At 49.4% G+C, this 24,057-nt stretch overlaps 1 protein-coding gene across 5 annotated transcripts; it reads left to right on the forward strand.

Annotated features, from left to right (window-relative positions):
• The first annotated feature begins 1,063 nt into the window (after positions 1-1,063).
• SALL4 (spalt like transcription factor 4) lies at positions 1,064-23,583 on the forward strand. 5 transcript variants are annotated; one of them, XM_045053486.1, is made up of 4 exons: positions 1,064-1,218; positions 16,459-18,804; positions 19,908-20,188; positions 22,925-23,582. In XM_045053486.1, exons 1-4 carry the CDS (start codon positions 1,203-1,205, stop codon positions 23,342-23,344), a joined length of 3,063 nt encoding a protein of 1,020 aa, XP_044909421.1. In that variant the 5' UTR covers positions 1,064-1,202; the 3' UTR covers positions 23,345-23,582. The 5 variants fall into 5 exon arrangements, with proteins under 5 accessions (XP_044909421.1, XP_019681902.2, XP_003983429.2 ...); XM_019826343.3 differs by lacking the exon at positions 1,064-1,218 and adding an exon at positions 4,533-4,887 and having other exon boundaries at positions 16,459-17,478; positions 22,925-23,583; XM_003983380.6 differs by lacking the exon at positions 1,064-1,218 and adding an exon at positions 4,533-4,887.
• The last annotated feature ends 474 nt before the right edge of the window (positions 23,584-24,057 follow it).

The raw sequence follows: 24,057 nt of genomic DNA on the forward strand, positions 1-24,057 counted from the left end.
TAGGGATAACCAACTATCTAATCGCCTTCTTCAAAACAGCTTCTATTAGGTATGCTTTACATGTCATAAAACCCACCCACTGGAAGTTTGATACTTTGTAATAAAGCGCTACAATTGGGCAGCCATCACTTTGCAATTGCCTTCTTCCCCCAACTGTGAGAAAACAAAATAAAATTCTTTAACCTAAAGATGGTAAGAGTTTCCCATCTTCACTGTCTTTAGGTGCACTGCTCAGTGGTATTAAGAACATTCACATTGCTGTGCAATCTCCAGATCTGTCTCCGTCTTGCAAAACTCCGTACCCATTAAACAACTAACTCTCCACCCCCCCCCCCACTAAGTACCTCATATAAGTGGAATCAAATGGTATTTGTCTTTTTGTGACCAGCTTACTTCCTGTAGTATGATGTCCCCGAGGTTCACCCATGTTGGAGCATGTGTCAGAATTTCTTTCATTTTTAAGGCTGGATAATATTTCTTTGTATGTATACACCACATTTTACTTATCCATTCATCTGTTGATCAACCCTTGGGTGGCTTCCGCCTTTTAGCTATTGTGAATAATGCTGTTATCAACACAGGCGTACAAAGATCTCTTCACATCCCTGGTTTTTGGTTCTTTTGGGCACATACCCACAACTGGAAATGCAACGTCATATGGTAATTCCGTGTTTGATTTAAAAAAAAATTTTTTTTAATGTTTATTTATTTTTGAGACAGAGAGAGACAGAGCATGAATGGGGGAGGGGCAGAGAGAGAGGGAGACACAGAATCGGAAGCAGGCTCCAGGCTCTGAGCCATCAGCCCAGAGCCCAACGCGGGGCTCGAACTCACAAACCGTGAGATCGTGACCTGAGCTGAAGTCGGACGCTCAACCGACTGAGCCACCCAGGCGCCCCCCGTGTTTGATTTTTTGAGGAACTGCCATACTGTTTTCCATGGTAGCTGTACTAATTTACATTGTCACCAACAGGAATTACCTTTTAATACTTTATTTTGATATTCTGGCCTGCAGAGTCATTGGCCATTGACAGAGTCATTCATTATCACTTATTGTGACTTCTGTGTTCCATTGCCATGGCTAAGCGCCAGGAACTCGGTGGTGAAGGGGTCTGCCTTAATGTCATGGCTTGCACTGTGGAAAAAACAAGCAACAGACAGATATACAATGAAATCTATAATCATACATTTTGAACCATGCTATGAAAGAATTAGAAGGTAAGTAGTTGAGACCCGATTTGGATGAGGAAAGGTGGGTGGTAGGCAGGGAACTCTGCACTGAGACTGGACGCTTAGTAAGGGAGGGCCGGGTGAAGCAGACGGGGAAGTTTTGCAGAACAGGGCAGATGCGCTGAGTGCAACAGGGACCTACACCCTTTAACTGGACAGTCATAGCATTCACACATCCGGCTTATACTTGTCGCTCTGAGCTTGTTTTCCCATCTTGAAGCAGGAATGAAAACGGATTTTAATGAGGATGCCGTAGGATTATGTATCCCGAAGATTCTCATTGACAGTAAAGCCTCGGTTTTCATAGAGCGCCTGCCTGAAAGATAGAACAAGACATGAATTTCCCGGGGCACCTGGGGGGCTCAGTCGGTTAAGCATCCGGCACTTGATTTTGGCTCAGGTCATGATCTCACGATTGGCTTCGTGGGATCGAGCTCCACGTCAGGCTCTACGCCGATAGTGAGAAGCCTGCTTGGGAGTCTCTCTCTCCCTCTCTTTCTGTTCCCCAGCCCCCACTCCCACATGATCTCTCATTCTCTAAGTACATAAATAAATAAATACATAAGCAGTAAAAACAATAATTTCCCAACAATTTCTGCCTGGGGCAAACAGTAAGAATGATTGGATTATATAAACCCAGTCACCTAACGAAAGCTTAATATCTCTTGCTTTGATTTTTTTTTTTTTAAGATTTATTTTATTTTGAGAGAGAGCAAGAGTGGGGGAGAGGAGCTGAGGGAGAGAGACAGAGAGAGAGAGAGAGAGAGAGAGAGAGAGAGAATCTTAAGCAGGCTCCACACTCAGCACAGACCCCAACTTGGGGCTCGATCCCATAACCCTGAGATCATGACCTAAGCCTAAATCAAGAGTTGGACACTCAACAGAGTCAACGGGGGGCCTCAATCCTTTTTTTTTTTCCTAACTCTGGTCCCACCCAGGTCTTTTGGTTGTTTAAGGAGTATTAAATAATCAGAAAAATTACCTTTGATTAGGGAGTTGCCCATAGTCCTGCTGTCTGCATTTACCCTCTCTCTGCTCTGCTCTGGTGGCTTCACCTCCTGCCCCTGGCTCTTTGATGCAGCTCACCATTGGAGGCAGATTCAAAACGTGTACTGCGTCTTTCTTTTCTTGACACGGCGTTCATGGAAGGTTTCCGTTTGAGGAAAATCTCTCCTGGATTTTACCTGTGGAATTTACTTCTACAGACCCTGGGATTTTCAGGACATGCTTCACTTAACATGTTTTCTTTTACCACCATTTTTTTTCTTGTTCAATCATCTTGTCTATATTCAGCTTCGGATGCATGACTGGTGTGGGGATATAAGAATAATTTTGGAGCTGGGTTTAGGGATTGACCCCCAGCTCAGACACTTCCTATTTAAGTCACCTGACGTCTCTGAGCCTCAGTTTCCTCATTTTCCAGATGGACAAAGCAATGCTGACCTCCCTGGGAAGAGAAAACAAAGGAGTGTGCATTTAGCGAGTCTGAGGCATACAACCGGGGCTCAAACAAGAATTGTTATCATCACCACTTGGAGACGCAAGAGACATAGTTTTATGACCTCGTTCTAAGTAGAAATGGTGAAACGATCATCAACTAAAATAACTAAATATAAGCAGCCGTATCTTTAATGAAGGTTTCTTAAGCCACTAACATGGCTTGAGCTGTAAACCTATTGTACATTCATTTAGGCTTGTCATTTACATGTCCCACCACGCTATGTTAAGCAGAAAAGGTGTTGGGAATAGAAGTAAATTAGTCAGCAAGGCAGGTGTTAATTGGCCTTTTTACTCAGTATGAGAATTCTAAATGGCTTCTATGTATTATTAAGCCAAATTCCTACCTTCCCAACTTTGGCCATTGACTGTTAATTCTATCTTTTTTGCTTTAGGGGACTTACATAAAACAATGCAAAACATTTTCAAACAGATTCAAAAACTGGAGGTTAACCTTCCTTCAGTAAGTCTTTATTGACGGCCATGAATATCAAAAAGATGATCAAACTGATTTATTTTCTGCCTTGGGATGTCCAAACACCCAGGTGAATGTATTTATGAGCCCGGCATTCTGGGCTTGTGTTTCTGATGAGCTTACAAGAAGCTCTTACAAGCTGGGAACTTGATATATAACTAATCGAGAAAATGTAAGGCGCAAATGTGGGTGGTTTACAGTTGCACAGTCTCTTACAATGAAGCAAATGCCAAATAAAGACTCAGGCCCAGAGGCATCGTATGGAAACACCAACCCAAGACTCAGAAGGCTGCACATTTCATCTTGGCTCAACGCTTACTGAGCATTTACATTGCACAAGGTGGTGGAATTAAATACCTATTTACTGTATCGATATATGTGCATGTAATATGCACACGCAGTTTTAGAAAGTGCCAGGCGTCCCGGGTCAGGATGATCCAATCGCTTTGAACTAAATCCCTTTTCCATAATGAAGCCATGCAAAAAATTTCAACAATGGTTAAGATTACCCATAACGAGTTACTCTGACAGGACTCATTGCTATTTCGTGGGAGATGTTAAGAACATTGTCTCCGTAATAAAATATGATGTTATCAGACATTTATGGCTTGCGGGGGGGAAAAAATGCAATTGCTTGCTGTTTTGATATTATCTCTGACTATACTCGCCTTGAATCTGCCTTGTCTGTATTTAGTATCCAGTCATTTTAGAGTAAAAATAAACCCCCGAAGCAAAAATCAAGGTCGCACTGCAACAACAAACGAATCCTTGTGAATATGAATGGGGGGGAGGGGGTGCTATTATTTAGTATTTAAAGGAAATAAATGGTCTGAAATCCTGGAAAGTCCAAGGCCACTTTAAGGGGTGAGACGGACTGGTAAGGTTGAATAAAACACCCTTTCGATCATCCTTCAGGCATCTCGAAATTCAATTTAAACATTTCAATCCAAAATAAGATCTAAGGAGACAGGGGTCCTCTCTCAGTTTTTTTTGTTTGTGACTTCTTTTGGTAGATGTAAAAATCGAGCCAAACTATTCCACCGAAAAGCCCTTCCGACCTGGGCTTGCGCGGATATCAGCCTTACAAAAGTAATTTCTGGAGCCCACTGCCAAACACGCTCGTTCCAAAACTTTTAAGCTCCTAGTTTTTAATAAGCACACAATTATTTTCATTCTTCTCTCCAAGGACTCAGAGAGCGGGGGCGAGGACGGGTCCCCCTCCGATTTCGTGCACGACCTAGCCAATCTGAGCCCGGATGCTAATTAGTTGCCCTCCCCAGATGAACACGCCTTTGTCGCCTGTAGGGCCGGACTACAAAGCCCAGAATGCCTCGCCCCTCCCTGATCAATGAGGGCTTATTTAAATGATCTCTGAGGTCTTGGACCCAGGCCAATCAGCTGTCAGGGCTCATGATAAATCGCAATGCATTATTGATAATAATAATTACTGGGACATGCGCGTTCTGGCCGAAGGGGGGTAAATTTCCTAACTCCAGGAATTTGTGGCGGAGTGGGCAAATTACCGCGGCTCTCCAGGCGGCCCGATGCTCGCACCATGTCGAGGCGCAAGCAGGCGAAACCCCAGCACATCAACTCCGAGGAGGACCAGGGCGAGCAGCTGCCGCAGCGGCCGGCCGCGGAGTTTGCAGATGCGGCCCCAGCGGCGCCGGCGACGGGGGAGCCGGGTGAGTGGGGCTGGGGGCGCGCACCGGGGGCGTGCAGTTTCCCGGACGTTCGTGGGACCCTCCACGAACTGGCTTCGGGGAGCCAGCGGCTTCTAGCGCGGATTCTGGAACCAAGATCTGGGGGCTCGGTCCTAGGAAGTCACCCTCATCCCCCCCCCCCACCCCCGCCCTTGTTCATTTTACACTTTTACCGCGTCCCTCTCGTGTAAGTTTCACCCCCAGGTCCGGCTCCTCTTGTAAGATTGACCCCCCCCCACCCCCTCTTGTCCCTCTTATTCCTGAAAGGTTCCCTTCTCGTTCCTAGCCCCTCTCTTAATTGGTTCCACTCCCCTCGCTAGTAGTAACCTCCCCCCCCACTTGTAACTTAGGTTCCCTCCCTCTCGGGCGCCGCTTTTAAAAGAAAGACCCCGAGGGTCCCCACCTTTTCCTTCACCCCTTGGGGGCTTTTCTAGGAGGCTGGAGAAGGGGCACACCCCTAGAAGACCCCCCCGGGGGGAGGGCGATCTGTTGCACGCGCCCCTCCCGGGCCCAGCGGGGGGAGGGGGCGCGACCTCTCCCCACCTCCCGGAGCTGGGGTGCGAGCCACCCGCTCCGTGGAGGGGACTGGAGGGCCCGAGGAGGTGGGGGAGGAGGGCCCGGTATTGCCCCTTTTCAGAATTTACTGAGGGTTTTGGCTTTTTCTCCCTGGGCTTTGCCGCCTGCGGATCTTCGCCCTAACCTTTCGGGGCCTGACCTCCAGCCATCTTTGATTTCCGACTTCCTAAAAATAACCGCGGCGAGCCGGAGGGGTGCAGGCCCCCAGGGGCCGGGGTCGCGGGCGCGCGGCCGCCCCTCTGGGGTGCACCCGCCTGGCGTTTTGCAGGGCTTTTCTGGGGCGCCCGGCTTTTCAGAAGCGCGCCCCAGGGGCCAGAGGGGAGAGGTCGGGCCAGGACTGGGCGGTCGCGGCCAGGGCGAGCTCCCGGGGCTGACCCGCCCCACGCTTCCGCGACCAGCGTCTCCGGGGTCGGGAGGCGTTCGGGACCCCAGCCCCGCCGGGAGCGGCCGGGCAGACTCCCCTCCTCCTAGTCACTTAACCGAGGCGGTTGTAGGAGCGAGTCGATTTCCCACTATCGCCCCTCCGTCCTGGCCCGCCAAATTGTCGCCTGATAAGTTTCTAGCGTACGCGTGGGGGAGGGGGCGTCGTAAACCTCCTCTTGGGCCTTGTGGGTCGCTTCCCTTCTGCTCCCCGCCTGCTTTCTAATTTCTCAGCCGCTGATGGGGGTGAGCGCTGCACGCCCAGACGCTCTGAGCCACAATTCCGATGGGAAGGAATTGGCCACCTTCTCTTTTTTTTTTTTTTTCCCCGGGAAGGGAATGTAATAACGTTTCCCAAGTTTGTAATAGGTGAATGTAAACCCCTTTTTTTCCCGCAAATAACATTTTTCCAGGGCAAATTAAAGAGATCGGCTTCACCAGGGGAGGCTGTGCGTTTTCGGGGCGTCTGATGGTCAGGGCTGCGCGCACCCGAGGTCCCAGGAGGATGGACTCTTCTTTGTGCCTCGGGTGGGGGGGTGCTGGGGGGGGGAGCATGGAGAGGCTCGTCGCCTGGCCCACCTGGAACAAAAGGGTTAACCCTCCGCCCGCCCGCTTCCTCCCAAGAGGAGGGGCGAGCTCCGGGCTCTGACCCCTCCCCTGGTTCTGCTCTGACCTCCCCATTCTCCTACCCCCTTCATTTTTGGTGGGCGCATGCAAGTGGTGCTTTTCGAGTTGTTTGGCACCTTTGGGGGGGAGCTTGTTACGGGGTAGCTTCTTAAATGAACCCTGGTTGGAGTTGGCAATCAGTTAACCCGAACTGGGCTTAGGATCTCTGGCCTGGCTGTGCGCTATCTCCACGATTTGGGAGGGGGTGGGTTCGCTATTGATCGCTGGGTTGGAGCGGACCGCCGAGTTGCGCGCGGGCGCCCCCTGGAGGCCCGGCTTGGAGCAGCACGCTTTGCTGAGAGGCGGGTCCCCTTCGCAGGTACCGGCTCACACCTGATGGGTGGGATGGGTTGGGGGTGGAGATGCAGAGCCCTGGGCTGGGCCAAAGGACGGGCGCCCCCGGGGACTTGAGCCGGTGGCTAGCGCGATCCCTGGCTGTGCCTGGCCTTCTTTGCCAAGTCTTTGGAATTCTTGAAAAGAATTCCTCGAGATCCTAGATTGTGTTTGCAGAGGCTCCGGTTGCCAGCGTGGGACAGGAGGTAGTGTCCCCAAGCAGTACTTTTCAATGGCTGCATTTTGCATTTGAGCAGCCTGGGTGTATGGACCTATCTGTGTATTATGGATGTGTAACTATACAGATACACGTGTCTGTATAGACCTGTATAGACAGATCCGTATATATATAAATAGAGACATAGATAGGTATAATTAAAAACAGATTGGGCCGGTCCTGTTTTGCAAGACCAATTGGAGATCCACTTGTAAAAAGAACGCAGTTCTAGAGGGAGGAAAATGGAGCTTGGCGATCAATTAATTAGATTTAAAAATCTGCAGGTGGGCAGGGGACTCCGCGCTACATACGGGAAAATTAGCATTTTCTCAAAAGAATTTCGAATGCCCTTTGTGCTAAACTGGATTACAACCACCAACGATTAAGATCCCCAACTTTCAAACAAGGGCCTACCCCTGGCTGTAATGACTCGGAGGAGAGGGCACTTGGGAGTTCCTATTTTAATTGCGGGGGAGAGGGAAATCTCGTTGATAGTAGCTTGCGTGTTGCAGGCCGACTTTCTGTGCTTGGATCCGAGTTTGCGATAAAGGGGCTCCAACTTGCCCGCAGCCCCTTTTGTTCCGTTAAAAGTAAATTGCACCAGTCGGTACTTGGTCATTTAAGCCTCTGCTAGCTTCCTCATGGGTGAAGAGTTGGGGAGCCATCTTGGGAGACAGAAGATGGGCTCAACACTTCACCTCTTTGTAAATGAAGTTAGGCTTTTGGTAAGGTTTTAGAGATGTGCATTCCTGTCGGGTATAGCTTTCAGCTGTGTAACCTTGAGACCTGCTCGGTTTCTCTGAGCGTTTGGATTTTTTCCTTCCCTCTCTACAGTGGAGGTAAAGAATCCTGTTCAGATAATTTCAACTACAAAGACCCAACTGTGTGCTGGGAATGTGATGAGTAATTAGTTTTGTTCACAATAACCATGTTTTCCATTGTATTTACTTACCGTGTCAAGATGGGTACGAGCTAATTGAGAGGCTGCCGCCTACCAGGCTGGGGACCTCAAGTACATTATCTGTAATTCTCATTTTTACTCGTTTTGAGTAAACAGCAGCTCCCAGTTGAAATGGCATGCTCACGGTGGGTTTTAGCCATGCTGGGAATCCAAGGGACTGTTTTATCATGGTCTGACTCGGATTGGTTATGGGATGGGGTTTTCTATCAGTCCCTTTGGATGAGGAAGCCACGATGAGTGTTTAATGTTTGAGGTGTGCCTTTTTGGACTTTGGATTAAGGGATCCTTGGGAAGAGAGTTCCAAATAAAGCCAGCGTTTGCATCTCATGCTCTGGGCCTTCTTGCCCTGGAAAGATGATGGGAAGAGTTCAGCAAGTTCTCCTTTTCATCAGCCCTTAACCTGTTGTACTTGTGATTCTTGAGAGCAAGCATCCGAACCGTTTTTAAAAGACTGAATCCAGACAAGCTGCGCATCTCCAGTCGCCACCGTCCTTTTTTTTTTTTTTTTTCTCTCCCAAATGAATTTCACGTCTAGGTCAGTCTTTGTTCTGGAGGGGCTCTGTGGAAGGGGACAATAAAAGCCCCTGCCTGCATGGAGTTTACAAGTTTGCCTAAAAGTTGAGGGAAAAGGGGGACATATCTCTTCATGTAAATAGCCAAAGTCAGACGCTTTACCAGCGATTATAGCCTTCTTTGGTTCTTTGTTTTTTTCCCTTTTCAGCAGAGCCCCTGAATTTTGATCCAAGACTGTTTGCAACAAGTTTTTAGCTCTTAATCAAGTAGAACTTAATTATAGCTCTAATTTGCCCACTATGAATTGAATTAAAGCCGTGTTACTGAAGCCTTTCTCTCCGATTGCTGAATTGAGATGTAAAACTAAACTGGTAAACGGGCACTTTCAACTGGTTCAAAGAACGTCTCCATTTCCTTTTGTTTTTTGGTAAGCAATTATCCTGTGGGTGGGGGAGGGTGGAAGATAGTGTATACTTCAGATAATCTACTCATTGTGGTTCTTTTAATATAGGAATGGGGGAAAAAGATAAGCTTGAGTCCTAATGCTTTGCTCAAGATTATGGAGGTTTTATTTTTGAAGCATTTCAAGTCTGCAGAATGTGATTGGCTTCTAGTAGATGAGCTTTTCTTCTATACAATAGTAAGAGTATTTTCTATCCATTTGGCAGTGATTGAATCTAGGACCCCTGCTGGGTTTACTGCATTCTTCCAACTTATTGGATAACTAGATGCTGAGAGATAACATTCCTAAAATTCGGAGTGGGGGTGGGGGGGGATGGAAGAACGAGTTGCTGGGTAATCTCTCTGAACTTTGCTTTTTTCCTTTTGGGAAGGGTTAACGCGCGCATACCCAGCAGTTGTTCATAACCGAGCCCTCTTAACGCTCTGGCGAATACGGATTCGGTTATTTGCCGGTGGTGGTCTGGATGTGGAAGCACTTTTTACTGCACATGCATTCAGAGCTGCTGTTTTAAGACCCAAGTGGGATGTTGCTGGTAATGCATGGACGCTACAGAGGAGGCCAGCCTGTGTATACAGTGAAGGCAAGCTGGTATTCAGGCTGTAAATCACTCTTGGAAACGGTTAGCTCCTTCGGGGGGGGGGGGGGGCTTAACCTTTTTTATGCCGTAGACGCCTTCTCAACAGAATGTATTTCACTGCAAAAAATAAAGGGCCTAGAAATACCAAGGAAACTACCTGGAAATAGAGTTCTCAAGAACATTTGTGATGTCATAACATGTGCTTCTTTATGAACACATTAAGTAAGATTAGCACAGCTGGTCAGGTAACTACCAGAATTGTCACTCCTGCAACAGCATTAATATCATAGGAAAATACCTGTTTTCTGTTGATGATGAAGTTACAGGTTCTGCAAATACCACTGTGGTATGTTCTCTACATTTATCATGGAAAGAGATGTTAAATTTTAGTTCGGATTAGTGAAAATAAAGATCTCATTTTTTTCCCTTACCTAATTTCATGGACTCCAGTTAAATTTTTTTTTTTTTTACATTTATTTATTTTTGAGAGACTGAGAGAAACAGAGCGCAAGTGGGGGAGAGACAGAGATAGAAGGAGATACGGAATCCGAAGCAGGCTCCAGGCTCTGAGCTGCCAGCACAGAGCCTGATGTGGGGCTCGAACTCACAAACCGCCAGATCATGACCTGAGCTGAAGTTGGACACTTAACCGCCTGAGCCACCCAGGCGCCCCTCATGGACTCCAGTTTAAGAATGCTGGTTTACAACCTGTTTTCAGTGAGGGAATATTGTCCCCAAGGGGGGGGGGTGAACATTTCTTGGGGGGGGGGGCAGAAAATGTGATTACAGTGGTTTGTGGCCTTCGGAAGGCCCATGGTGCATAAACACATACAATATATTTGTGGCATTAAAATTTAATGGGCGGGGGGAGCCATGATTAGGAAAGAAGCTTTAGAAGCCTCCATAGAAGGATGGAATGAAGGTTTGAGAAATAAATGACACCACTAAGTTTAGTGCCCTTGTAAATAGTATTTAAGAGTCCAATCCCTGGTCGTCTTCTGGTTCGTCTGTTACCCTGGGCCACCTAATTATGTCTGCTCGTGCCTCAGTTTCCACATCTGCGAAATGGGCACAAAGATGCTTGTTTATGTGGCTGCAAAGATGGAGTTAAGATGCACGTATTTTGTTGTTTGTGGAAGGTGGTGGTCGTTTTCTTTTGCAAAGTGGAATGGGCGTTCTCGCGTGGGCTTTATTGGGAATTTCCAGGAGTTAGAATTGTTTGAGTCCAAGGGTAGGATGTGCTAATTAAAAAAAAAAAAATTTTTTTTTAATGTTTATTCATTTTTGAGAGAGAGACAGTGTGAGGTGGGGAGGGGCAGAGAGAGAGGGAGACCCAGAATCCAAAGCAGGCTCCAGGCTCTGAGCTGTCAGCACAGAGCCGGACGCAGGGCTCAAACTCCCGAACCGGGAGATCGTGACCTGAGCCAAAGTCAGACACTTAACTGACTGAGCCACCCAGGCGCCCCCATCTGAAAATTTTTTTTTTAATGTTTATTTTTGACACAGAGAGAGAGACAGGCAGACAGACAGAGCATGAGCGGGGGAGGGGCAGAGAGAGAGAGGGAGACCCAGAATCCAAAGCAGGCTCCAGGCTCTGAGCTGTCAGCACAGAGCCCGACGCAGGGCTTGAACCCACGAACCGCGAATCATGACCTGAGCTGAAGTCAGACGCTCAACCAACCGAGCCACCCAGGCACCCCAGGAACATGCTAATTTAAAAGAAACCATAGTATAAAAGCATATATTGAAAATTTTTCTCTTCTACCCTCAATCTTCAGGCCCATACTCTAAGACCTAGAAAGCAGCCTCAGTTTCTTTTCAGAAAATTTCCAGGTACAAATTTATATCTCTACCCACAAACGCAGATGAGACCACACATAGATACACATCCCATCCTCTACCTGTTTTTCCTCCCCTTGAAATCAATCTCCGGCATTTGTCCTGAAGCAGCACGTGTAACATAGACCTGGTTTTATTTTTGTAGGGACCAAGTGCCCCCTGCCTTTTTCTTTCTGTAGCCTGGTTTATTTAACCAGAACCTTACTGCCTGACCAGGGTGCGTCCGTTTTTGTTTTTGCTGTTTGTTAATATGAGAAATGTATCCTTGTGTTATACAGAGTAAGTTCCTCACAAAGATTCATGCGAACATGATGTAGCCCAGAGTTCTGGAGGAGCACCTACCACCGCGTATTTCCCGCCAAGAGAAACTTTTTAAAAAGTTCCTTTTCAAGTTCTTGACACATAATTGCCAGGATTGCTTTTAAGAGTGCCGCTTAACATCCTCACAAACACCTCATTTCAAGTCTTAGGAAAGTGTGGAGATAGATACTATATTCTTGGAATTGACGCGTGTGTATGTGTGTGTGTGTGTGTGTGTGTGTGTGTGTGTGTGTGTGTGTGTTTCCAAATATTTTTAACTTGATTCTTGGGCTATGACTGATGGGGAAACAGTATTAGGGCTGTAAGGAAGGAGGTACCTGTTGGGCTCCACCTGGACGTAGCAGGAGTATATTGTGTCCTAACTTAATTTATTTTTATTTATTGATTTAATTGTTTTTAATGTGTATTTTTGAGAGTGAGACAGAGCGTGAGCAGGGGAGGGGCAGGGGGAGAGAGAGACAGACAGACAGAGAGAAGGAGACAAAGAATCCTAAGTGGGATCCTGGCTCCCAGCTCCCAGCTGTCAGCACAGAGCCAGACGCAGGGCTCAAACTGCTGCAAGATCTTGACCTGAGCCGAAGTCAAGACACTTAATAGACTGATCCAGCCGCCCTATACATTGTGTCCTAACTTTTAAAGTGGCTTGGGGTGGGGGGGGGGGGGGGTGGAAGGATGGCAGCAGGTGTCCTAGTCTCCTTTCCCTCTTGCCAACCTGACCCTCAGGCTTTTCTGTCCTCCCTAGGGGGTCTTTGAGAGGAAATAGAGTTGCAGTCTTAACAGAAGAAACATATTATGGTAGGAAGTGTAGGAAGAGGGAGGATCTGGGCGCTGCATGCCGGGGTTTTAGTATTGGCCCTGCAGTTTATCAAATGTATTACTTTGGGCAAATCAAGGTCTCCTGTGCCTCAGTTTCCCCCTCTGTTACATAGAATAGCCCCTACCTCATAGAGTTGTTAATAATGTATACGTTGTTTAGAATCACACCTAGATGGGGCACCAGGGTGGCTCAGGGAGCCTTAAGTCGGTCTTTGTGTTGACAGCCCGGAGCCTGCTTGGGATTTGCTCTCCCTGTCTCTCTGCCCCTCCCATGCTCTTGCTTGCTCGCTCGCTCTCCCTCTCTCTTTCTCTCTGTGTGTCTTACAAAATAAACTTTAAAAACAGAATTATAAGGCTCCTGGGTGGCTCAGTGGGTTGAGCATCCAACTTTAGCCCAGGTCATGATCTCCCGGTTCGTGAGTTCGAGCCCCGAGTCAGGCTCTGTGCTGACAGCTCGGAGCCTGGAGCCTGCTTCGGATTCTGTGTCTCCCTCTCCCTCTGCCCCTCCCCTGCTCATGCTCTGTCTCAAAAATAAATTAAAACATTTTTTAAAAGTTTTAAAAATAAAAAAAGAATTCTGCCTGGCACACAGTAAGTGCTCAAAAGCTATTTATGACTATTTTCATCTGTAAATGGGGCCAGTATTTAATAGGCTTGTGTGATATACATATGGGGCACCTAGAGGTCCCTAGTCCGAACTGTAGTGCAGGACATAAGCCTCATTCGCGAGCTCTCCCCCGCCTTGCACACAGTAGGGAGTGGGAACTGTTAGTGACTTAGGCTTTGGATGACCATTTTTCTACGTCTTCTTCTCCCACAGACCTAGTTGACCTGCTAACCATTTGAGCCATTAGAGATAAATACGGAGAAACTAATGTTCCCTGAACACCTGCCAAGTCTGCACTTTCCCCACATCCCATCCAGGGTGGTGCCCCAGGCACATTAGTGGTACTTGACTCATTTGTTAATCGCTTCACTTAACCCGGACACATCTACCTTACGAGGGTGTCATGATTATGCATGTTTCAGGCAAATTCTGAGGGGGAAGGCTACCATATCACACCTGTTTACAGGCAAATGCTGCTGGATCAGCCCTAACCTGATTTCCCTTCCCTGGCCAGACCTGTGTATGGTGGTTGGCTCTTTCTCCCTGGCCCCCCCAACCCATACACACCTTGCAAAACTTCCTATTACTGGGTCTAAAATTCATAAAGATTAGGCTACCTTACATAAATTTTAAAAGAGAAATAAACTTTTTCAAGATGAACTCCTGTTTCATACTGTGGGCCTCCTGTCAAAACCCCATGGTTTTAGGGAGTGTAATCACCCAAGGAGTTGAGAAGCAAAATAAATTAGTTTGCTTTAAGCAACAGGAATTGAACGGGGCACCTGGGTGGCTCAGTAGGTTAAGCTGTTTGGCATTAGCTCAGGTCATGATCGTGAGTTTGAGCCGGGCTCAAACTGAGTCGGGCTCTGGAACCTGCTTCAAATTCTGATTCCCTCTCTCTCTGCCCTCCCCTGCTCATGCACTCTCTCTCTGTCAACAATAAATAAACATTAAAAAAAAATTTTTTTTAATTAAAAAAAAGAAGCAACAATTTATTTAAAAGTAATGTGTATCGGGGCTCCTGGGTGGCTCAGACGGTTGAGCGTCCGACTTCGGCTCAGGTCATGATCTCACAGTCCGTGAGTTCGAGCCCCACGTCGGGCTCTGTGCTGACAGCTCAGAGCCTGGAGCCTGCTTCGGATTCTGTGTCTCCCTCTCTCTCTGCCCCTCCCCTGCTCATGCTCTGTCTCTCTCACTGTCAAAAATAAATAAACATTAAAAAATTTAAAAGTAATGTGTGTCTTTCTTGGCCTTCCCTCCACACATCGGTACATTTGAAACAGGTTTTCAACAAAAATGGTCACGTTTTACATACTGTTCTGCAGCCTGTTTCTTTCACCTAACTTCTGTCTCCATGTCAGAGCGTACAGAAGTTAATGCAGTTTTTGGTCTATGAGTGAATCAAAATTTACTTTTGCTGCTGTAAACGTTGCTTTTAAAAAAATCCCTACTTATATGGATCTTTATATTTGTGCAATTATTTGTGTGATTTAGATCTGTATGCCTAGAGTTGGCTGGCTCCGAGGTATACTGCCTCTGTGACTAATTAGTTGGGGGGGTGGGGTATACATAGACTAGGATAGCCAGGAAGTGAGAGCAAGTAGTTTACTCTCAGGACCCAGGCATCCAGATAAAGCAGTCCCAAGATGGGCGCTTTATTTATTTTTTAATATTTTTATTTCTTTTTGAAAGATACAGCATGAGCGGGGGAAGGGCAAAGAGCGAGGGAGACAGAATCCGAAGCAGGCTCCAGGCTCCGAGCTGTCAGCACAGAGCTCAACATGGGGCTCGAACTCATGAACCGTGAGATTACAACCTGAGCGGGAGTGGGATGCTTAACTGACTAAACCACCCAGGCGCCCCCAAGATGGGCATTTGAATGTGCAGGCTATCATGAACCCCGAAGGGAATAGTGCCTAATTACAAAAGAAATATGCACACACACACACACACACACAAGGAAATCCACAGACCAATCCTTTTTAGGAATGTAACTGTCCAGAATTGATCCTATGCATGTAATTCCAGGTATATAACAGTAGTAGAAGTTGCCAGTTCAGGGAGAGGCGTGAAACCCTTCGTTCCCCTCCCCTCTTCCCATTCTGGGGCTTCTCATTATATGTGAGGTCGTTGAAGTCTTTCTCTATCGTCATGCCTTCCTTGAACATGAAAGCATTTCTGGGAATATCTGCTTGGCCTTCCTCGTCTAAATGTACTGTTTAGACAGTGTGCTGTCTCCATATTTTCGGTGAATTAGGCACTGCGGTCGTTGTTGGCATCTTGGAAGTGGGAAGGTGCACTGGTCACACTGAATGAGTGATTTACTGCAGTTTCGCTTTCGGTGGCTTCAGGATGGGGATGAGCACCTGTGATTTGAGCAGGTCTCCAATGTCATTTGTGTTGACTGCATGAAATTCACTTGCCTTTACAGGCAGACCCCGAGTAGGGTGCAGAGCTCTAAGGGGATTACTTTAATAATAAATTGTGTGAGTTTCCTACGGTTGCCACAACAAATTGCTACAAATTGGATGGCTTAAAGCAAAAGAAATTTAGGGGCCCCTGGGCGGCTTGGGCAGTTAAGCGTCCGACTTCAGCTGGTGAGTTCGAGCCCTGCGTCGGGCTCTGTGCTGACAGCTCGGAGCCTGGAGCCTGCTTCGGATTCTGGGTCTCCCTCTCTCTCTGCCCTGCCCATCTTGAGCTCTGTCTCTCTCAAAATTAAGTAAACATTCAAAGAAAATTAAAAACAAAAAACAAAACAAAACATAGAAATTTAGTCCTACCTTCCTGGAGGCTAGACATCCAACATTGAGCTATCAGTGGGGTCCGGCCCTTCTGGAGACGCTGAGGAAGAAGCCATTCCAGGCCTCCTTTCTACCTTCTGATGGCTTCCCACATTCCTGGCTTAGGGCCACATAAGTCTTTCACGTGGCTTTTATTCTGTTTTGTCTCTTTCCCCTATCTCTTTAAGGACACCCGGGCATTGGGTTAGGGACTCACCCCAACTACATCTGCAAAGACCCTATTCCAAATCAGGTCATGTGCACAGGTATCTGGGACGTATTTTTTTTTGGGGGGGGGGTATCACAATTCAACCCCCTGCATAAGTTCCCTTTTACAGTCTCCTGCCTGTGGGGACGGGACCCGGGTCGCCGAGGCCTCTGCGTGGTGAGCTGCGGTTTTTGCCTAGAAGTCGCCCCGCCTCCTTTCTCGGGCAGAATTCTTAGCTTTTTCTCTCTTGTCCCAGGTGCTCCAATGAACCACCCAGGGAGTGGCAATGACGTCAGCAGGGCTGGGGTGTCAGGGAAGAGGCCTCGTCGGGAGGAGACTCACGTCTGCGAGAAATGCTGCGCGGAGTTCTTCAGCCTCTGCGAGTTCCTGGAACACAAGAAAAGTTGCACTAAAAATCCCCCCGTCCTCATCATGCCCGACGGCGAGGGGCCGGTGCCTTCAGAAGACTTCTCCGGGGCGGTGCTGGGCCACCAGCCGCCCAGTCCAAGCAGTAAGGACGGTCCCAGGGAGGATGGCGGCGGCCCGGGGGACACGAAGGAGAAGCTGGGGGCCGAGTCCGTCGTGTTCTTGAAGACTGAGACGGCCCCGCCGCCCGCGTCCCAGGACGTGAGCTGTCTGCCCAAAGGCAAGGTGGCCAGCACCAACGTCACCCTCCAGGCCCTGCGGGGCACCAGGGTGGCCGTGAACCAGCGAAGCGTCGAGGCGCCGCCGGCCCCCGTGCCCGGCGCCAGCAGCATCCCGTGGGTCCTCGAGCAGATCCTGTGCCTCCAACAGCAGCAGCTGCAGCAGATCCAGCTCACGGAGCAGATCCGCGTTCAGGTGAACACGTGGGCCTCCCACGCCCTCCACTCCGGCGTGGCGGGGGCCGACACCCTCAAGACCTTGGGCAGCCACGTGTCCCAGCAGGTGTCTGCGGCCGTGGCCTTGCTGAGCCAGAAAGCTGCGGGCCAGGGCCTGGCTCTGGACGCCTTGAAACAGGCCAAGCTACCTCACGCGCACGTCCCCGCCACGAGCGGCTCCGTGTCCCAGGGGCTGGCGCCCTTCGCCCTGAAGCCGGACGGGACGAGGGTCCTGCCCAACGTCGTGTCGCGCCTTCCCGGCGCCCTGCTACCTCAGGCCCCCGGCTCTGTGCTCTTCCCGAGCCCTTTCTCCACCGTGGCGTTAGACCCGTCCAAGAAGGGGAAGGGGAAGCCCCCGAACGTGTCCCCGGTGGAGGTCAAGCCCAAAGACGAGGCCGTCCTCTGCAAGCACAAGTGTAAGTACTGTAGCAAGGTTTTTGGGACCGATAGCTCCTTGCAGATCCACCTGCGCTCCCACACCGGCGAGAGACCCTTCGTGTGCTCTGTCTGCGGCCACCGCTTCACCACCAAGGGCAACCTCAAGGTGCACTTTCATCGACATCCCCAGGTGAAGGCGAACCCCCAGCTGTTTGCCGAGTTCCACGACAAAATGGTGGCGGGCAATGGCGTCCCCCATGCGCTCTCTGCACCGGTCCCCGTAGACGAATCGAGCCTCTCGTTAGACAGCAAGCCCGTCCTCGTGACAGGGACCCCCAGTGCAGGGCTACCTCAGAGTCTCTCTGCGGGGACTAACCCCAGGGACCTCGCGGGCGGCCCCCCGCCCGGCGACCTGCAGCCCGGGCCTTCTCCAGAGGGCGGGGATGGCTCCCTGCTGCTCTCCGGGCTGGGGCCACACCACAGTTCCCCCAGGGTCGGTGGCTTCCAAGGGAGCGGGACGCCCGAGCCGGGCTCGGAGACCCTGAAGCTGCAGCGGCTGGTGGAGAACATCGACAAGGCCACCGCCGAGCCCAACGAGTGTCTCATCTGCCACCGGGTCCTGAGCTGCCAGAGCTCCCTCAAGATGCATTACCGCACCCACACCGGGGAGAGGCCGTTCCAGTGTAAGATCTGCGGTCGGGCCTTCTCCACCAAGGGCAACTTGAAGACGCACCTCGGGGTCCACCGGACCAACACGTCCGCCAAGACGCAGCATTCGTGCCCCATCTGTCAGAAGAAGTTCACCAACGCGGTCCTGCTGCAGCAGCACATCCGGATGCACATGGGCGGCCAGATTCCCAACACGCCGCTGCCCGAGAATCCCTGTGACTTCGCGGGCCCCGAGCCAGCGATGGTCAGCGAAGACGGCGGTGCGGGGGCCGTCTGTCACGACGATCTCATCGAAAGCATCGACGTCGACGAGCTCGGCCCCCAGGAGGCCCCCGGGAGCTCCTTGAAGGTCCCGCTGCCCCTCCCCAGCGGGCAGGCCGCGTCCCCCACCCTGGGGTTCGCCGTGACGGCTTCCCTAGACGCCCCCCCCGGGAAGGCGGGTCCCGCTCCTCTCGTCCTGCAGCGGCAAAGCAGCAGAGAAAACGGTTCGGTGGAGAGTGACGGCTTGACCAACGACTCGTCCTCCTCGGTGATGGGAGACCAGGAGTACCAGAGCCGAAGTCCGGACGTCCTGGAGACCACGTCCTTCCAGGCGCTGTCCCCCGCCAACAGCCAGGCAGAAAGCATCAAGTCCAGATCTCCCGATGCCGGTGGCAAAGCAGACAGCGCCGAGAACGGCCGCGCTGACATGGAAGGTGATAGAGCTTTGGATTTCGCTTAGGTCCATTTTGGGCACGAGGTCGTCCCGCAGGAACCCGGGTCGAACGTCACAAACGGACAGTGTGATCTTTGCAAAGCAGCTCTCCCTCATTAGGGCAGTTAGCCTCTCTGGGTAGAGGGAGATGATAACTCCCCCCCGTCCTAGTACTCACATCGTGTTCTTTGCGGTGGTTAATGCGCACGGGGGATGGACGACAGCAGGCTTGTTGGTCTTTGCTTCTGTGTGTGTGTGAGCCCCGGGGAGACACTTGGGTAATCTTCGGGAAGTGCTCCGGGGGGAGAATGTGTGCAAAAGTGGGCGCCCGCCTTCTTGGCCACCGAGATGAGTCCTAGGTCTTGCTTCTGAGGTCCCGCTCCCTAATGTAAGGTCCACAGGTTAATAAATGTTGACAGGGAGAGAAAGAATCTAACCCATTATAAACGCACACGTAAATCGTGGGGTACCTGTTGGTGTCGTTAATACTTGTCTTTAAGTAGTAGTCTCTCGGGGCGCCTGGGTGGCTCGGTCGGTTAAGCGGCCGACTTCGGCTCAGGTCACGATCTCGCGGTCCGGGAGTTCGAGCCCCGCGTCAGGCTCTGGGCTGATGGCTTGGAGCCTGGAGCCCGTTTCAGATTCTGTGTCTCCCTCTCTCTCTGCCCCTCCCCCGTTCATGCTCTGTCTCTCTCCGTCTCAAAAATAAATAAATGTTAAAAAAAAAATTTTTTTTTAAAGTAGTAGTTTCTCTACACCCAACGTGGGGCTCGAACTGCCGACCCCGAGGCCAAGAGTCGCGTGCTCCACCGACTGAGCCAGCCAGGCGCCCCTTTTAAAGATAAAAACGTCTGATGCAGGAGCTTGAATTTCAGGTGTTTCCTGTCCATACCTCTCTGCCCCAGTGGTGACTTTTCGGAAGCGTTTGAGTTGTCGCTCCCGAGCGGGTCAACACGCTAAGGAGGAAAAGCCGCCTCTGAGGCACACGATTCCAGAAAGCCGTTTCCTGGCTGTCGATGGGCAGTGGTCATCACAGCTCTTTTTTGGTTTGAGAAGGAATGAGTACGGGATGATAAAGGTCTGGGGTTTCTTTTCTCTGGATACTAGGTCGTAGCAGCCTGCCATCGACATTTATCCGCGCCCAGCCAGCCTATGTGAAAGTCGAAGTCCCTGGCGCGTTTGTTGGACCTGCGACCGTGTCCCCAGGCATGACTCCTTTGCTGGTGGCCCAGCCACGCCGGCAGGCCAAACAGCACGGCTGTGCACGGTGCGGGAAGAACTTCTCCTCGGCGAGCGCCCTCCAGATTCACGAGAGGACTCACACTGGGGAGAAGCCTTTCGTGTGTAACATATGTGGGCGTGCCTTTACCACCAAAGGCAACCTGAAGGTGAGTTTCTTCGGGCTCTCCGCAGGGATGGGGGCTAGGCGTTGGCCAGCACAGCCTTGTTGGTGTCCCCCATTCGTGATGAATTCTTCCATTAAGACCAGATGGGATGGGGGTGCCCCGGTGGCTCAGTCGGTTAAGCGTCCGACTTCAGCTCGGGTCGTGATCTCATGGTTCGTGAGTTTGAGCCCCGCGTCGGGCTCTGTGCCGACAGCTCGGAGCCTGGAGCCTGCTTTGGATGCTGTGTCTCCCTCTCTCTCTGCCCCTCCCCTGCTCATGCTCTGTCTCTCTCTCTCTCTCAAAAATAAATAACCATTTAAAAAAAAAAAAAAAAAGATCAGATGGGATACTGTATAGCCCTATCTCCCAGCTGACTCTTGAAATAATTCATTAGACAGTATATTTTCTCACATCACAACATGCTGAAATTGGGATGCTTCTTATGGTCAGTGCCTGAAATTGGTATTTTTTTTTTTTTTTCCTAATCTTAGGGGCACAAGGAATAGTGATGCATTTTACAAAGGATTCTGTCTAGGAATAGGACACATGGTCTATTAGAGATGCTCTTGTCTCTTAGTATAAAGTAGTTAGTTACACTTTAGGGTTGTTTTCCCTCCAATATTGGGGCAGACCATGACGTCTTTCAACAATAATCGAGTAGATAGGTAAAATCTAGCCTGGAAACCAGTGATAAATGTCACACAGTATAATGTGTGGAGAAATCATTTATGGGTTTGTGTGTACATCCAGACTTGATGAGCACCCTGTATGTTTTGTTTTCCTAGCCTGCTAGGTTGAAATAAATAGCAGGAGTTAAACATTTATAGGATCCAGTGCCAGTGCAGTTAAAAAGAAAAAAGGCCTCAGGTTATCCGCTGTGCTTTCGAAACTGAGCAGCTGGGTCCTTCTGGAGAAGAGCCTGATATCAATAGGGACAGTCGACCTAAGATTTTACCTGGGGAGCTGGGAAGGAGACCTCCCCCACATGAGGCCTGAACGTGGCCTGTGTAAGCACAAGGGATGAGAACTGGGGACCTGGGGTTTTCCCTTTTGCCCTGTCTGTGGTTTGTGAGAACCGGGCCTCTGGATCTCTGCCTGTCTCCGATGAGTAGACTAATTGAATTCTTTGTGGTTCAAATAAAGGTTGAAACTTAAAAGTTGACCAAGGAGACCGTATATCATTTAAAAAATGAAACGTACTTATTATAAAAGCAAGCTGTCCTCTTTGATTTATTTTTTAAGTTTGTTTATTTTTGAGAGAGTGCGAACAGGGGAGGGGCGGAGAGAGGGGGAGGCAAGAGGGACGGAAGGGTGGTTCTGCACCGTCCACACAGAGCCCGACGCAGGCCTCGAACTCAACGGACCGTGAGATCATGACCTGAGCCAAAGTCGACGGTGCCAGGTGCCCCCAAGCTATATTCTTTTAATTTTTTAGTTGGTGAAAACGACTAGGTAAGGGGCATGAAGTAATTTCTTCTCTAATACCAACTTCTAGAAACAGAAAGCTTAAATTACGTCACAGGCCCTGGGATCAGCCCAGGGAAGGTCTGGAGCTGCTGTGTTTGTTTTTGTTTTTTGTTTTGTTGTTTCTCTCTGCACAAGTGGCTTTGGGCAGATGGCTCCTTGTGCCTCAGTTTCCCAGGCAGATGGGTCCTTGTGCCTCAGTTTCCCAGTTTCCCATGACTCACTAATGGTAGTGACAACTTGAGAGTGCTCCTAAAGATGAAATGAATTCTATTCCTAAATGTTTCAAATACAGCTTATAGCGATTAAGAGCAGGTCGCTTCTGAGCGCACTTGGCCAGCTAACTACTAACTTCTCAGCTTGTCAGGAAAGCTGAAACTGGGTACCTGAGAAACCTAGTGCCCATCACATTCTCCCCACTCTTTTTTTTTTAAGTTTATTTATTTTGAGAGAGAGAGAGAGACAGTGGGGAAGGAGCAGAGAGAGAGAATCCCAGGCAGGCTCCAAGCTGTCAGCGCAGAGCCTGATGTAGGGCTTGAACCCACAAACTGTGAGATCATGACCTGAGCCGAAATCAAGAGTTGACGCTTAACTGACTGAGCGGCCCAGGCACCCCTCTTCCGACTCTTTTTGAAGAAGCTCAAAGGGAGTTAGAAACTCAAAAGCCAGACTTTTCACTACTCTGGAGTAGTGATGATGATCATTGACGTCCTGTGTATCTGGTCTGTCCGTGCCATCATCAGGGCAGCATCTGTTCTGTTCCAGAGTTATTTGTTAACTCACATTTTTTATTCAGGTAACGGTGGACTCCCGTGCAGTGAGAATTCACAGATCCTTACACGCTCTGCCCAGTTCCCCCAGTGGTAGAATTTCGCGAAAACTATGATGTAACCGATAAGAACCAGGATATTGGCATGGATGGAACCTACTGGTCTCCTAGATTTCCCCCCATTTTATTTGTACTCCACGTGTGTAAGTGTGTTACCTTCTGCACAACTGTGTAGGTTTGTAATTCACAAGTTTTAAATCTAGCACTTGAGAGGATACATAGTATCCTAGTATTTGAGCCTGACACATAGTAAGGGTTCCTGTAGGTGCACCCTGGAACAGTGGGACGGGGACAGAATTGGAGCCTGTGGCCCTGCCTCGCTGGGCTTTACTTGCCTCTAGGCAGGAATGTGGGCCCCTTGTTGCCAGATCCTCTGCTTCCTCCCCTCCCCCACCCCAAGCCGAGTCCCCGTTTTGGTGGGAACCTCTCTGTTCCTGTTCCCACAGGTCCACTACATGACGCACGGAGCCAACAACAGTTCTGCACGCCGAGGGAGGAAGCTGGCCATCGAGAACACCATGGCTCTGTTAGGAACTGATGGGAAGAGAGTTCCCGAGATGTTTCCCAAGGAAATCCTGGCCCCTTCGGTGAGCGTGGACCCCGTCGTGTGGAACCAGTACACCACCATGCTCAACGGAGGTCTGGCCATGAAGACCAACGAAATCTCCGTGATCCAGAGTGGCGGCATCCCCACGCTCCCAGTTTCCCTGGGGGCTAGCTCCATTGTGAACAACACCACTATCTCCAAGTTGGACGGCTCCCAGTCTGCCCTCGGTGCCGAAGTGGAAAAACCGGGTGCTGCTGACGGTGTCCCCAAACACCAGTTCCCTCACTTCCTGGAAGAAAACAAGATTGCAGTCAGCTAAGCTCCGGAAGGGATCCCTGGTTGAGGGAGAAATGCAGAGGCAGAATGACCTCCCCGACTATACTTCCCCCCCCCCTTTTTAAAAGAACCCATCCCCTCCTGTTTGTTTTCTTACTGATGTGCAAATGATGTTTACAGTGTGAGATCACAACCTCAGGCAAATCCTACAATCAGATGTTATGCTGCTTTGCAAAAAAAAAAAAAAAAAATTGAAAAAAAATTGAAAAAAGAAAAATTGAAAAAAGAAAAAATTGAAAAACAAAAAAAACTAAAAAAGAAAAAATGCATACTAAAAAACAGACTAGGATTTTTTTTTTTTTTTTTTTTTTTAATTTTGGAAGCGGGTCTTGCAAAGTAGCTTTGTTACTTGCGACAAACTGTATACATAAAACCTTTGTACAACCTAGAGTAACTATTTCCAAAGATGATCCCCCTTGTTTCAAGTTGGAACTTACTGAACCACAGTGGAAAAGGCAACTGTTAGCCTAATTGTGGGGGGTGCTGTATACTTCCCCAGTGACTGTCTGTATGCGGGTACACGGACAAGATCTAGCATCTGTTTAGGGACCTGTTTTGTATGACCCCCAACCCTGCACCCATCCTTTGTTTTTTGGTTTTTTTCCCCTGAATGTACTTTTTTTTTTCTTTTTAACTAAGGTTGTCAAACGAATTCCAAAATTCCTTCAACCTTGGAACCTTAAATAGGATGCCCTC

Source organism: Felis catus, chromosome A3 (genome assembly GCF_018350175.1).
Source record: "Felis catus isolate Fca126 chromosome A3, F.catus_Fca126_mat1.0, whole genome shotgun sequence".
NCBI lineage: Eukaryota > Metazoa > Chordata > Mammalia > Carnivora > Felidae > Felis > Felis catus.

Excerpts from the sequence above, each read along its gene's own strand:
- SALL4 (XM_003983380.6), top strand. The coding sequence starts at position 4,758 with ATGTCGAGGCGCAAGCAGGCGAAACCCCAGCACATCAACTCCGAGGAG. Across the intron at positions 4,888-16,458 it reads GCCGGCGACGGGGGAGCCGG|GTGCTCCAATGAACCACCCA; the intron begins GTGAGTGGGGCT and ends CTCTTGTCCCAG. Across the intron at positions 20,189-22,924 it reads CCACCAAAGGCAACCTGAAG|GTCCACTACATGACGCACGG; the intron begins GTGAGTTTCTTC and ends CTGTTCCCACAG.